This window comes from Aptenodytes forsteri, unplaced genomic scaffold, assembly GCF_000699145.1.
Source record: "Aptenodytes forsteri isolate BGI_AS27 unplaced genomic scaffold, ASM69914v1 Scaffold28, whole genome shotgun sequence".
Taxonomy (NCBI): domain Eukaryota; kingdom Metazoa; phylum Chordata; class Aves; order Sphenisciformes; family Spheniscidae; genus Aptenodytes; species Aptenodytes forsteri.
This window is the reverse complement of record NW_008794368.1, coordinates 505,376-518,223: the sequence shown is the minus strand read 5'-3', so window position 1 is coordinate 518,223 and position 12,848 is coordinate 505,376. Positions and strand designations below refer to the sequence as shown.

Below are 12,848 nucleotides of genomic sequence, written 5' to 3'. Positions count from 1 at the left end.
TTTTATTGATAGTTGTAAGTTATTTTTCTACTTCATTTTCTCTGTTTCTCTTTTAAGGTTTTTATTTCAAAAGTAATGACCTGTATGTGGGATCATGCTATTTCAGCTAAAAAAGGCCTTAGCGTTCAGTTTCCTCATAAACTCTCAATTTGTAGTGCTTTTTTTTAAATATCTTTCATATCCATTTAGCTGAGTTACCTGCTATCACTTCAGATCTTCATGATTTAAAATTTGGTAGATATAGTGAATGGAAATAAAGTCATGGTTAGGGATAAGCTCTTTCTTTTACTTATAATACTACTGGAAAAACTCGAGAGTGCTACATAGCGTGATGCTATTTAAAGGCAAGTACTTAATTTTATGTGGTACAAAACAGCTTTTTGACATATGTTTCTTTGATTTTTGAAAAGTAAATAGATAAAATAGTAGAAATTTTTAAAAAGAAAGGGGTTTCCTGGAGGTTTCTTTTCCCCTTCTATGACATTTCCTTTATGTCCTTAATGGGTTCTTTGAATTGTCTTCTCATTGAAAATGCCATAATCCTTTAATTACATTTTTGTGACAATGAGCTATGCTTTTCCCTGGAATGTTTTCTACAGAGCAGCAGGCCAGCATTGTGATATATGCTAACATTAAATTATATACTCAAAGGCTAATATTTCAAATTATTTTTAAGAGTTCATTTTCATCAGTCCAAAATTACATACTCCAACTAATTTCATCAGAAAGATAAAGGTAATTATGAGGTCGTCAAATCTAACTGCTTCCAGATTCTTGTTTGTGTGTTTGATAGTTATAATCCATGGAAAGTCATCTTCTGCCAAAATACCATGAGTGATTTTTTCCGATATGAAAGTGTGAGGTATAATAATGTCTTATTCATCACTAAGCTTCCATATGAAAGTGTGAGGTATAATAATGTCTTATTCATCACTAAGCATTAATGGCAATAATATATACAGTATGCCATATAAAGGATTTTTTACAAAGTGTTGACAGTATAATACCGAGTCTAATCCACTAAGTGTGAATCCTCTTACAGAGTTATGAATTGCATCTGTACAACCAGTTTTATCACATGGCATTAACAAATAATTGTCTCCTGGTTTCTTTGCTGACATACTATAAAAGTGACATACAGCCTTAGGCAAACCTTTTGTATCTTTAGATTTGCTAAAATACCCATAAAGACATTGAACAAGCCATAGTTCTGTAAAAGTGCTGTTGACTGGAGTTGTTTGTTTTCTTGGCTGGAAGGTAAAGATCCTAAAGAAATGGTGCTCACATGGTCTGCTTTCACTTCCCTCATCTCAGACTATCACAACCATCACAGATCTATTTTATCAAAAAAATTAAGTTGAATATTTTGTTTCAGCTTTGTATCTGTATTGCCTTTAGAAACAATGAAGGATAAATACAATTTACAGAACTGGGAAAATAAAAGCTAAGGCTTCACATCACTGAGAAGCATGGAAATAATTTTATGGTTGCCCTATAGATCTAGAAATTGTAATGGTCTTCAGTCAATTTAGAGAGTATATCACATTTAAGCTTAAGCAGAGATACACATTTTGCCGGGCACCTTTACCTGAAAAAAAAGGGATAATAATGTGGTGGTGAAACTGTTGGCTTGAGTTTTGGACCAATTGCCTAACTCTTTTTTTTTATAGAAAAGTCAAGCTTGCCCTGCAATTTAAAAAGTGTTCTTTGAGGACATTTGTATATTATCAGTAAGTCTGAACATCTCCACTTTTTACTGTAGACTACTGCAGCCATGTAGAATGCTGAGGTGTAATTAATCATTTGCCAGCATTCAGCAGCTTATTTTTTATAAAATCCACCAGTGTTCTGATGTCAAATACTATTTAACAATGTGTCTAAGGTCCTAAGTAAGAATAAAGAACTGATTTTTCAGGTGGAGTTATGCTTAAAATGATATTAAATCTTGAATGTGGTTTTGTATTAAATAGATCTGTAGAAAGTATCAATACAAAATTGAAAATGGTATGAAATTAAAGTACATCTGGAGCATACAGAGAAACATTGCTTCCTAGATCTATTATGGTATTACAGTTTTGTCCATGCTTTGACATGGACATAGATCATTAATGATGAGAGAAAAATGCTGATACCTTCTTTGATTTGGGGGGGAAATGAGAGGCTGTAATACAGTCTTTTTTTTTTATGGATCAGGACTCCACGTTGTCATACATGGAATTTTTGCAGCTTAATGCTAAGTCTTCACTTTGAAGTTTTCAAAAACTTTTATCTTAGTATTTTTTTGGAAGATAATACAATCATAATCAGCTTTCTGTTTGTGGAGGAAAGGAAAATCTTCAAGATAAAGGCTTTTAAGTCAGTATAAAGCTGGTGGAAGAATCCACCAGAAAAAAATACCTTTCCCTTTTGCTCTTTTTCTGCTTCCAGAGGGATCCAAATCTATCCTGTGTGCCTAGAAAACTCTTTAGTCTTGCAAGAAATTTTCCCTTCAAAATTCCAGAGTCTTCTACCCATTCCTTGCATAGTCTGTTAAGAAGTATATTGCAGCACCTGCCTTTCCTGAGCTTGAGGAGATTCTTGTCCCACCAGTGCTTCTGTAAGTGGGCTTCCTAAATGAACTAATAGGTCCAACTGTCCTAACAAAACAAACTAGCTAGTTTCATTGAGAGAAGCAAGATTTTTAAATCATGAAGTGGTGACTGTGTTTCATTAGTTCATACAAGAAAGAAATTGGGGAACTGAACCTGGGGTTCAAATATAGACAAAGAATTTGCTACTTCCAAGCTGAGTCCAGCAAGTCTGTTAAGATTGAAACCTATCAAACCCACTATTGATTCAGAGTAAATGAGTAATGATATTCTCAAGTATAGATTTTTATATACTGTCCTAGAAAAAATTATTTGTTTTTTGTTGTTTCATTAATAATCATATTACACCAATTTCTACATGGTTTTCCTCAACCAAATTTTACTTGTAAACTTTCAGTTGCTTCTTCTCTTGTTACCAAAGGCAGTTTTGCATCGTCCACCACACAACTGAATTGTTCTGCAGGGAAACTAACAAGGATTTTTTTAAAAAAAAAGGAGGAGAAAAGAAAGGTCCAGATTCTTAAGATGAGGTGATGAGGGTTTTTTCCATAGGAACCCTATCTCTAGCCCAACTTATCAAAGGTGAGCTGGGGCTCTGTCTATCTTACTTTAAAATCTTACCTCTTCTGAACAGTTATCCAGTACTAGTTACTACTCCAGAAAGAAGAGCTAGAAAGAAAAATGGGGGGGGGAGAAAAAAAAAAGGAGAAAAGAAAAATAAAATAAATAAGGACAACTCAAACTTGCTAAACTTAGGAGAGGCCAACAGCAGAATTTTTTCAGCTAAACTTAGCACAAGTTCTGAATTTTAAATTTGGCATTCGCATACTGAGGTGTTGGGTGTGTCAGAAATGAGAGAGGCAGAAAGACCTTCCTGGAAATGATGCATGGGAGAACTCAGACTCCATCTTATGTTTGGATCCATTAGTCCCTCTTTTTCTATTAGTTACACTATTCACAAATGCCTTTATAAAAAAAAAAAAGTTCTTAAATAAACTGCAGATTATTTGCTTTACCTTAGTAATCTCTAAGAATATTGCTAAACTCAGTATAAAGTCTTTGTTGAAAACAAATGCACCACTTTATCTACTACATGACTTCAAAAGCAAACTTCATAAAAATACAAGATACGTGAGAAGATTGCAAGCATGTCAGCAAATATTAATCCTGTTGCTAAAGTCTGATTGCTTGCTATCCTTGTTTCACACTCACTTTATGAAAAGGTTGAAACCGCTTAAATGCTGGAACTGATGAACCTATACATAAATGATTAGGAATGCTCTGCTAATAATTTCCAGTAGAACTCATCACTGAGTTTCCTTATGAGCACATCGCTCTCCACTTTGAATGCTACTTAGACTTGTAAAAACCTTTTATTGAACAATCCATTTATTCTTGAAAATAAATTGTCCAAGTCAATTCTGTTAATATTGTCACGGATTGGACTTTTCATTGTGGATTGTATCAGCCTCTGCAGCGATTGCCTGTTGTCTTGGCAGAAGGATACATTTTGACCGTTACTGTCTGCCAGTGACAATTTTTCCCTTAATTTAGGAATTCCTACTTCTTATGAAGGCCAGCTGGAAGCAGCTAAGGCATTACAGCACCTTCCTCAGCTGTTGGCCTTGGGAATATGTATTCTCTCCAGAATATATATCTTTGGCAGGGAACAGAAAGAAGGAATCTTGGGTAACGGGTATGCAGGCCAAGTGTAAGGATTGTTATATTTAACGCCTAGGTTTCTGTCCTTGAAATTATGTCTAAAAGAAGTTCAAAAGTAGGACAAAATTCAAACAGGGTGGGTAGATTTTATTTGAAAGAAAGAAAAACTTTCAAAAAAAATAGCTGTTAACTATATTTATCCAGGAATTTTTTGTAATCTTTAACAGGAATGTTTTACATGTCTTGCTGCTTGAATGGTTTTACAGTACCTTTAGGACTGTGTCCAAAATGCACAGATTAACAGCCACATAAAAAAACCTCTGGCTGCATATTAGAACATTTAGTCTAAACCTACAAACACAGTTGTCCTATGAGAATTTTTGCTGATCAGCTACATGGCCTTAAAGTGTAGGTCATCTGAACAGTCAGAAGTAAAATGTAATTAACCACCACAAAAATAAAGTGTAGCATGTGCAAGAGTGACATTTAAGAGGTGGAGGGAGTGGGAAGAAGAGCTATAGAAAAATATTCTTCATTCACTAGTAATAAAATAGTAAAAAAAGTAATAAAAGCTATGGGTTGAAATTAATCTGCGATCTGCTGAATTGATGCAAGTTGCTACAGATTGGTTTGGAGTGGACATTTTCTGTAAATTTTATATACATAAGCTTTAAATTAATATACATAAAATCATGGAAAATACAAGCAGTTTTGACAGATAAATTGTTTTCTGATTAAATTCACTGCTTAATATGAAAAAGTGAAAGTATTTTTTGTTTCCTGTAAGTTGAAAGCTTTGTTACAGTTTTAAACATGGAAACTCCAGAAGTATACGGAAGCTATGCTACATACCTATATACATATACATACATATATATATACATATATATATACATACAGCTACATACCACAAGTGCTACCTAAAATGTGACAGCTGCACATCCAGTGAGAGGTATTTGCCTCAGGTTGAATATTTTCAGTGAGAGAAATCCAGAAGTGAGGCAAGCTTAGGAGACAGTTTTGGAAGACTCTTCTTCAGCTAGAATGTACACATGCATATGCAGTAAAATGAGTATCAAAATGAGGGTCAGAGCTGTTGCTCTGAGTTGCATCTAGCTGGTTTGCAGAAGTTGACGTCTCTCCTAGTGAAATTGGACCAAGTCCATACCTTTGCAGAGTGAAAAAGAAAAATAGTATGGATGCCTTTTATCCTCCAATATTCAGTGGCTGCTCTCAGTTATACCAGCAGTCAGCTGGTGTGTATGCAGCACAAATTCAGGTTTAAGACCACTTCATGGAGACAAACAGAAATCTCACTCTTTGTCTGTATAGCTAGCAAATGCACTGCTAAATGCCATACCTGAAGTGTGTTTTCCCTGTCTCATACAATTTCATACTACTTCGAATGTGAGATAATATAGATATGGTAAAGAGATATTATTTTTTTCTGGCTTCCAATCAGTAGAATTCTTAATTCTGAAGTCAGACGCTGATGATGATGATGATGTATGAACAGGGAAGAGCGCAGCTTGACTATCAGATCCCTGATTGATTTTAAAACACTAGTGATTTGGAAAAATCTCTCTTTACTTGTAAACTGATCAGACTGGCTTTGAAAGTTTTGGATTGCAAATCAGTGTGGTAGCCCTGCCTCTTCACAATTTTCCCCAAATATCTTACAAGACTTAATAAAAGTTCTCAGTTTTATAAAATAAGAATAAATACAAAGTTAAAAATCAGTACATTTCTATGAAAAAAGAAGATAAAACAAAAGGCAAATTTCCTATTTTATTTCCTGCTTTGCCACATATTTCCTATATGAACTGAGACATTTTATTTTATCATCCTTTAGTGTCAGTTTCTTCCTCTAAAGTTGGGATGTTAGTAAGTAGGTCATGCAAGACTAAAATTAATTGTTCGCAAGATGTATACCTCTTTGGACAGAAAACAACATTGTAAAGCTTCATAACGCTCTTTGAAGTATCTCACAAAGGCCAGTAGCAGCTCAGTCATTAAAGGGATGTTAATTTGCCAATTAAGATTTTAATGCCAAAATCTTGCCATATTCTGCATAGAAACTCAGGGCCTAAACACTCATTAGCCGACAGATCTGTCTGCTTGTTGTGTATTGTCTCAGTTGCAGTCACGAGAAGCTTTCAGGCCAGAGTTCATTTGATATAGAGAAGATATGACTGCTGCCAGAGTGCTCTCCACAAAGGCACCTGCATACATGAATTGTTATGCATTATCAATTAGTAGATAAACCATTGGAGCCCGTTTTGTCAGGAGAAGTCCAGTGTTTTCAAAACCCATTCTCCCCTCCAGTACTCCAGATGGCTAGGTTGCACCTACTCATTTTAGGATAACCAAAGGTTAAGGGCAGATAAATTATTTTTGGGAGATCTTATGTACCAGATTCACCTGCCTGTCCTGTCCTCCTCCTCTGTAGCTGATAAAAGAAGATACATACGTACTACAAGCTCACACATACTCTAGCTTTGGTTAATAAACATGCAAGTGTTTTACTGAAGGGAAAAAAATACAATACTCTAAAATTAAGATCATTGTGATAATCTTTAAAGATTATCTTCAACTTATTACCTTCATTGTATTATCTTAATCATATTACCTTCATCTTTCCTTCATTCTCAGGTTTTGGGGTTTTTGGTGGTGGTGGTGGTGTTTTTAAATTTTGCTATTCCATTGTCTCACTTGTTATTCCATTAAAATATTCTGAAGAGAAACCTCTCTGAAATTATGGAGAGAGGAATCCAAGAAGTGTCTGGAATTTTGGCAAGATTAATATAGATGTTCTGGCTGCTACTGTTGATTAAATTTGGATATATATATGTGTGATTATACATGTTTATCATGTGCATAATGTTGGCCATTATAGGAAATCAGATTATTTTTAGCTGCACAGGGAAAAGGCAGAGAATTCAGGAAAAGGAATTCTGTTGAGAGGCTTTTTCTCATGCAATTTAAAAGCACTATACTAAATTCAAAGTTGATGACAGACTTCTACTTTGAAAATACTTCAGTACCAGCTGGATTCCCTCCTGTAAACAGCATATTTGTTCATATGTTAAGCTGTGGTTGCTATTGAACAGAAAATTATGTATTCATAATTGAATATCTTTGCATGCCTTGGCTCATGCAGGCTGTATGTGATTTACTTTGCAAGAAATTACAGTTCTTTATTGACTTTATGGAGTTACTCCTGATATACATCACTGAGAACAGAAGCAAAATCAAGTCCACTTGCTGCCTCTATAGAATGCCAGTGTTTGGTTTCATGTGGTTACAAGTTGAAGTGTGCTTTGAACCTTGTTCAGTCCCTTGTGAAAACACCCTTCAAGTGTATATCCTAAGTCTCTTTTAACTCTCTTGGAGTCTCATGAGTCCAAAATACATGAGTCTCCCTTCTCTTGATGTACATATTCGGGTGCAAGCCCTCTGTTTCCCATTTGGCATGTGTAAATCTTTCTTCCAAGTAACAGTGTTTAAAATGTCACTCAAAAGCACACAGATAAAAAAACTAAAGGGTAAAAACCCCTTTAGTGTTTCCTACACTCAAAATTTATTCTTTCTTTTCAGAAAAATATACTTCTCCATCTCCATTTTGAGACAGGATGGTTGGGAAACCTCTTTTGTTATAGCACCCTCTCCTTGTCTTTCTCTCCCATTTCAATATTTTTTCAGCTGCTTCTTGAAGCCTCCCAAGGAAATGTGTTCTGAGTATTTATGTAATTAAGATTTTTTAGAATATTTTCAAGATTATGTGGATGGTAGTGGCTAGTGGCATAAATTTTCAGCTTTCAGCCAGTGTTCATATCATTCATTGCAAGAAATTGATTAATATTTGAAGATGTCCTCTATAGTAAATTTCTCCAAAACTTAATTAAATTTGTGGGTACTTGAGTCAAAATCATTAGCAGGTAGGAGCAAATTGTAATATATAATTTTCTAAATGAATTTGTAGTTAAAGCAATAGAATATATGTCAATAATAATTCATGCCCTGTGAAATTTTGTTCACAAAAAGTCAGTGAAGGGAAAAGCATGTATTTTGTTGGTTTGGAATAGGTTTTTTATGCATCTGTACAGCACTGCCCAAGTTTTCATTCTAATATATTATGTTACTGAGATAGAAGTACAACATTACCATCGTTACAGTGCTCAGCTGGTTTATTTTCTCACCTCATTCTCTGTGGCAATAAGATGGGAAGGTTCATTAAAGGCCAGATAGCATGTTGTGTGGTTCATTTGTGGGACACAGGTGAAAACATGAAGATGTGACGCAAAGACAGGAGGTATACACTCTGCCCAGTAGAAAGAGCACTTTAGCACTGGCAGGAGTAATGGCTTAATTAAAAATGCTTCTCTCTGTCAGTGTCTGTGAGCATTTTCTTTTTTTCCATCACTTTCACCACCAATAAGAGTAAATTAGGATACAGATACAGCAGAACAGCCCCTGCTCCCTTCAGGCACATCGCTGCATTTCAGTTTCATCACAGGCTCTACAAAATGGACCTTGACAGCAACAGGATGTTGGAATCAGTCCTTTAATAAATACTGCCAATTTATTTGTGCTTTTTGAATTGATTTTCCTTTAGCTAACAGAATGGAAGGCAAAAATCTTGGAATGCTGACAACTGAAGAGCAGCCACTGACTTCACCTGGACTGGCATTTCACCTTCATGTTTACAAGCAAAAATACCTTTCGAATGAATGTGTGTCTTCTGTGTGTTCCAGTGCTCCGTCACCTGTGGCAAAGGGATGCAGTCCCGAGTCATCCAGTGCATGCACAAGATCACAGGAAGGCATGGCAATGAGTGCTTTTCATCAGAAAAGCCTGCAGCCTACAGACCCTGTCATCTCCACCCCTGCAATGAGAAAATTAATGTTAACACAATAACATCACCCAGGTTAGGTAAGCAGTCAAAATTACACATTCGTGCTGGAAATCTCTTTTTAGTTCTTTCTCTCCATAGAGTAATGATGGTCCCAGTTTAAAAAGGGACTAGTTTAAAAGACGGCTAGGACTCAGGAGATTTAAATTCTATGCAGAAACTCATCTCTCTGCCTCAGTTTTCCAGTGTGTACATCAGAGACTGTACCTCAGAATGGTGAGGGGTTTTGTTATCCAAGGAAGGACCATATTATGGGACTGTATGATATTATGGACACAAAACCTCCGAGATGAAAATATGTTTATATTAGATACATTATAAACATATTATATATGTTTATATATATTGGGCCACTCAATTTTATCAAACATTGCTAAAGTAAGAAAACTAAGTTAAACCACAACAGAAGGAAAATTACTATCATGAAGATATTTGCTGTTCCTGGAGGAACTCAGGTCTCTGTTAGTCTTAAAGAAATTATGTTACTGCATAACTACAGAACTCTTAATTCTGTTGTTATTTCCTAGTGGTTTGTTGATGATGGTCTTACCAATTAGCTCCCCAAATTGTTCATCTGCTTCCTGAGCATGACTGGGGAATATTCAAAGGCTTGCTGTAAGACAGCATACCCTTTCCAGATGATTTTCCAGAGCCCTTGTTAAGATAAACCCTCCTGTCAAATAGATTACTCCTGCACGGAAAGCATGTCTAACATTTCAGGCTGTATGTAATCCTTCCTTTGAGTCTGTGAAGGGTTTTTCTCTTTGAAGTTTTTAACCCTTAAACATTTGTGTAGTAGTCATTGTTTCAGTTTGCTGGATGAGATGGCAGCTGTTGCTTATGGCCCTGTCCTCTGCTATTTCACTGTTGTAAGGTTGCCCTTCGTACTTTATCTTTCTTTGTTCGGCTGATCTCTCAGAAGCAACAGGCTATCATTCCATCACTGAGACTCTCCCTCTGGTGAGGTATAAGCAGCTTTATGTCACAGAGTAAAGTGAATCACAAAGTTTCACAGAAAAAATACAGCGTCAGATTAATTAAAATTTGACTTAATGTGAAGCGCACAAAAAAAGATTGGGCTATGTTGTCCTGTAGAATGGATTATGTCGCACTGAGGTTAGTAATCTACAGGTCAACCTCATCCAGCAGGAGTCAGAATCCAGTCCGATAGAAACATTAACATCTCCAAAATACATAATGCAATGCTTCTTTTGAATATATTGATCATTTTGGCCTCCAGTTCCATTCCTATTATGCAGTATAGATCCTCTGGATTTGGGGGTAGGGCTAGTGGAAGCTGATGTGGATTGCACCATCTCTGCTCTTTTATAAATATGCTCTCAGTTTCTCTTTCCCTTCTCTTAAAAAAGGAGAATAATTCAAATCTTCTGTGAGACTGACTTTTTCTTCAGTTCAGTGTTTATGATGATTTTTGGATGATGTCTGTTTCTTGTGCTCTATTTTTCTCTGTTTTCCCATATTAATTCCATGTATGCGCTACAGCTTGAATAACTGAATGTGCAAAGACCTAAATTTGGTACCTGGGTCCTTCTATGATAAGCACTCTAAGAGGCTTTCGTAAGCAAAACAGGTGGGTGGATTAACAGATGTCTTCACAAGAAAAAAGACAACACACATGAAAATATGCCTGTTTTGTACAACAGGCATAGAACAGAAGTCAGGCTTCTTCATCTGAATGTTTATGACTGCTAGAGAGAACTGAATAGTTATAACAACCATGGGAGCAGGTAGAGCAAACCAAACAGTGGCTTTTCAGGCTAGTGTCACTTTAGAAGGTTTCTGGGGAAGAATTTGATAGTAGGGGATTCCCACAGTTAGAAAGCAGCAACAGACTACTGATAGAGCAACCTGAACGTGAAGGTGAAGATAAGACATGAAAGATGTGAAGGTAAGGATTAATATCCTGACTTTGACATGGAGGAGGGAAGACCCATTGGAGTGGTTAAAAAGAGGGTGATGCAGTCAGACCAATGTATTGGAAGACAATTTGAAAAAAAAAACATTTTGAATGTACTTGGAGAGGAGAGAAGAAGGTCAGGAAGGTAAGAATTGCATAGTATTTGTGCATTTGAGAAGCACAAAATGCAATAATTAGGCCTGGACAAGTATATTGCCAATTTATCAACTGTCATTGATTCCATACTGTAAGTTTCATTTTTCTAGATAAAATGGATTTGCATTACGAAATGCACCATGGGACTTGCTGTCTTCAAACCTTATGATTAATATCCTGACTTTGACATGGAGGAGGGAAGACCCATTGGAGTGGTTAAAAAGAGGGTGATGCAGTCAGACCAATGTATTGGAAGACAATTTGAAAAAAAAAACATTTTGAATGTACTTGGAGAGGAGAGAAGAAGGTCAGGAAGGTAAGAATTGCATAGTATTTGTGCATTTGAGAAGCACAAAATGCAATAATTAGGCCTGGACAAGTATATTGCCAATTTATCAACTGTCATTGATTCCATACTGTAAGTTTCATTTTTCTAGATAAAATGGATTTGCATTACGAAATGCACCATGGGACTTGCTAACTGTCTTCAAACCTTATGAGTGCCTCATAGCGTGGCATCTGTAGCGTTCAAGCTAGCAAGACAGTATATTTCTGTTCCTTTGAACAAAGAAGCCTAAAGGTCTAGTAAATTATTTCACTTACAGAGAAAGATGATGTAAGACATCATGTAGTTTCTTCAACTTCCATTCATTGACAACATGGCACAAAGTCTTGTTTTCTTGAGCAAAAGCTGATCTGAAAACCAGCAGCAGCAGTATCCATGCTTTAATTCCTACATTTCCCTACCTGCCTCTCATAAAAAAAAAATCCCCTTAGAAGTGTCATTGAGAACCCCATTCTGGTATTATTCAAGCTGAAGCTTCCTGTTTTTCCAGTAGCAACTTCCATCTCAGACTGAGGGCAGTTTCAGCTGGAGCTGGCTCTGCAGCCCCCATGCAGCCCTGGCCCTAGCCCACCTCTGTATAGGGCAGAAAGATGGGCTTCACTCTCTCATGAGAAGACAGCTGCATGACATTAAACCAATTAGTTTCAATGCAACTTAATCCAATTTATAAATTAAGCTGGCCTTAAAAAAATTTAATGTTGAAAATATTGACAGCAGGGAGATTTTTTTCATCCGTCTTTTGTTGAGTATCTACATCTATTCTCCTTTCCCTTCCCCAAATACACCTCTGGTGTCCCTGTCACCTTTGCTACCTGATTCTTCACTAATAAATGTAACAGTAATGTATATATGGGATTTTGTTGTTGTTGTTTCACAGCTGCTTTAACATTCAAGTGCCTGGGAGACCAGTGGCCTGTATACTGCAGGGTGATAAGAGAGAAGAACCTCTGTCAAGACATGAGGTGGTATCAGCGGTGCTGTGAGACGTGCAGGGACTTTTATGCGCAAAAAATGCAACAAAAGAGTTGACCTCTGTCAGGCTGGCTGGCTCTCAGCTCTTTGCAATCTTATTATTTATAAACACACACACACACACACACACACGCACGCTTCTTCAGACCAAATATTATCAGATTACATATAATTTAATCAAATTAATTTATTTTTGCCTGCCAGACATCCTTAATTGTTTTGGTTAGACAACCAAGTTGTTTTATCCTCTGACGTTTTCGTGATTAATTTTTATATGAACAATTTTGGATACAT

General features: G+C 36.2%; 1 protein-coding gene across 1 annotated transcript in view; it reads left to right on the top strand.

The window, feature by feature from the left end:
* ADAMTS19 (ADAM metallopeptidase with thrombospondin type 1 motif 19) overlaps positions 1-12,611 on the top strand; it is a 167,672-nt gene extending 155,061 nt beyond the window's left edge. The window contains exons 22-23 of the mRNA XM_019474001.1: positions 9,005-9,182; positions 12,460-12,611. Coding sequence (XP_019329546.1) covers positions 9,005-9,182; positions 12,460-12,611 — 330 coding nt within the window. The remainder of the gene's footprint in view (positions 1-9,004; positions 9,183-12,459) is intronic.
* The last annotated feature ends 237 nt before the right edge of the window (positions 12,612-12,848 follow it).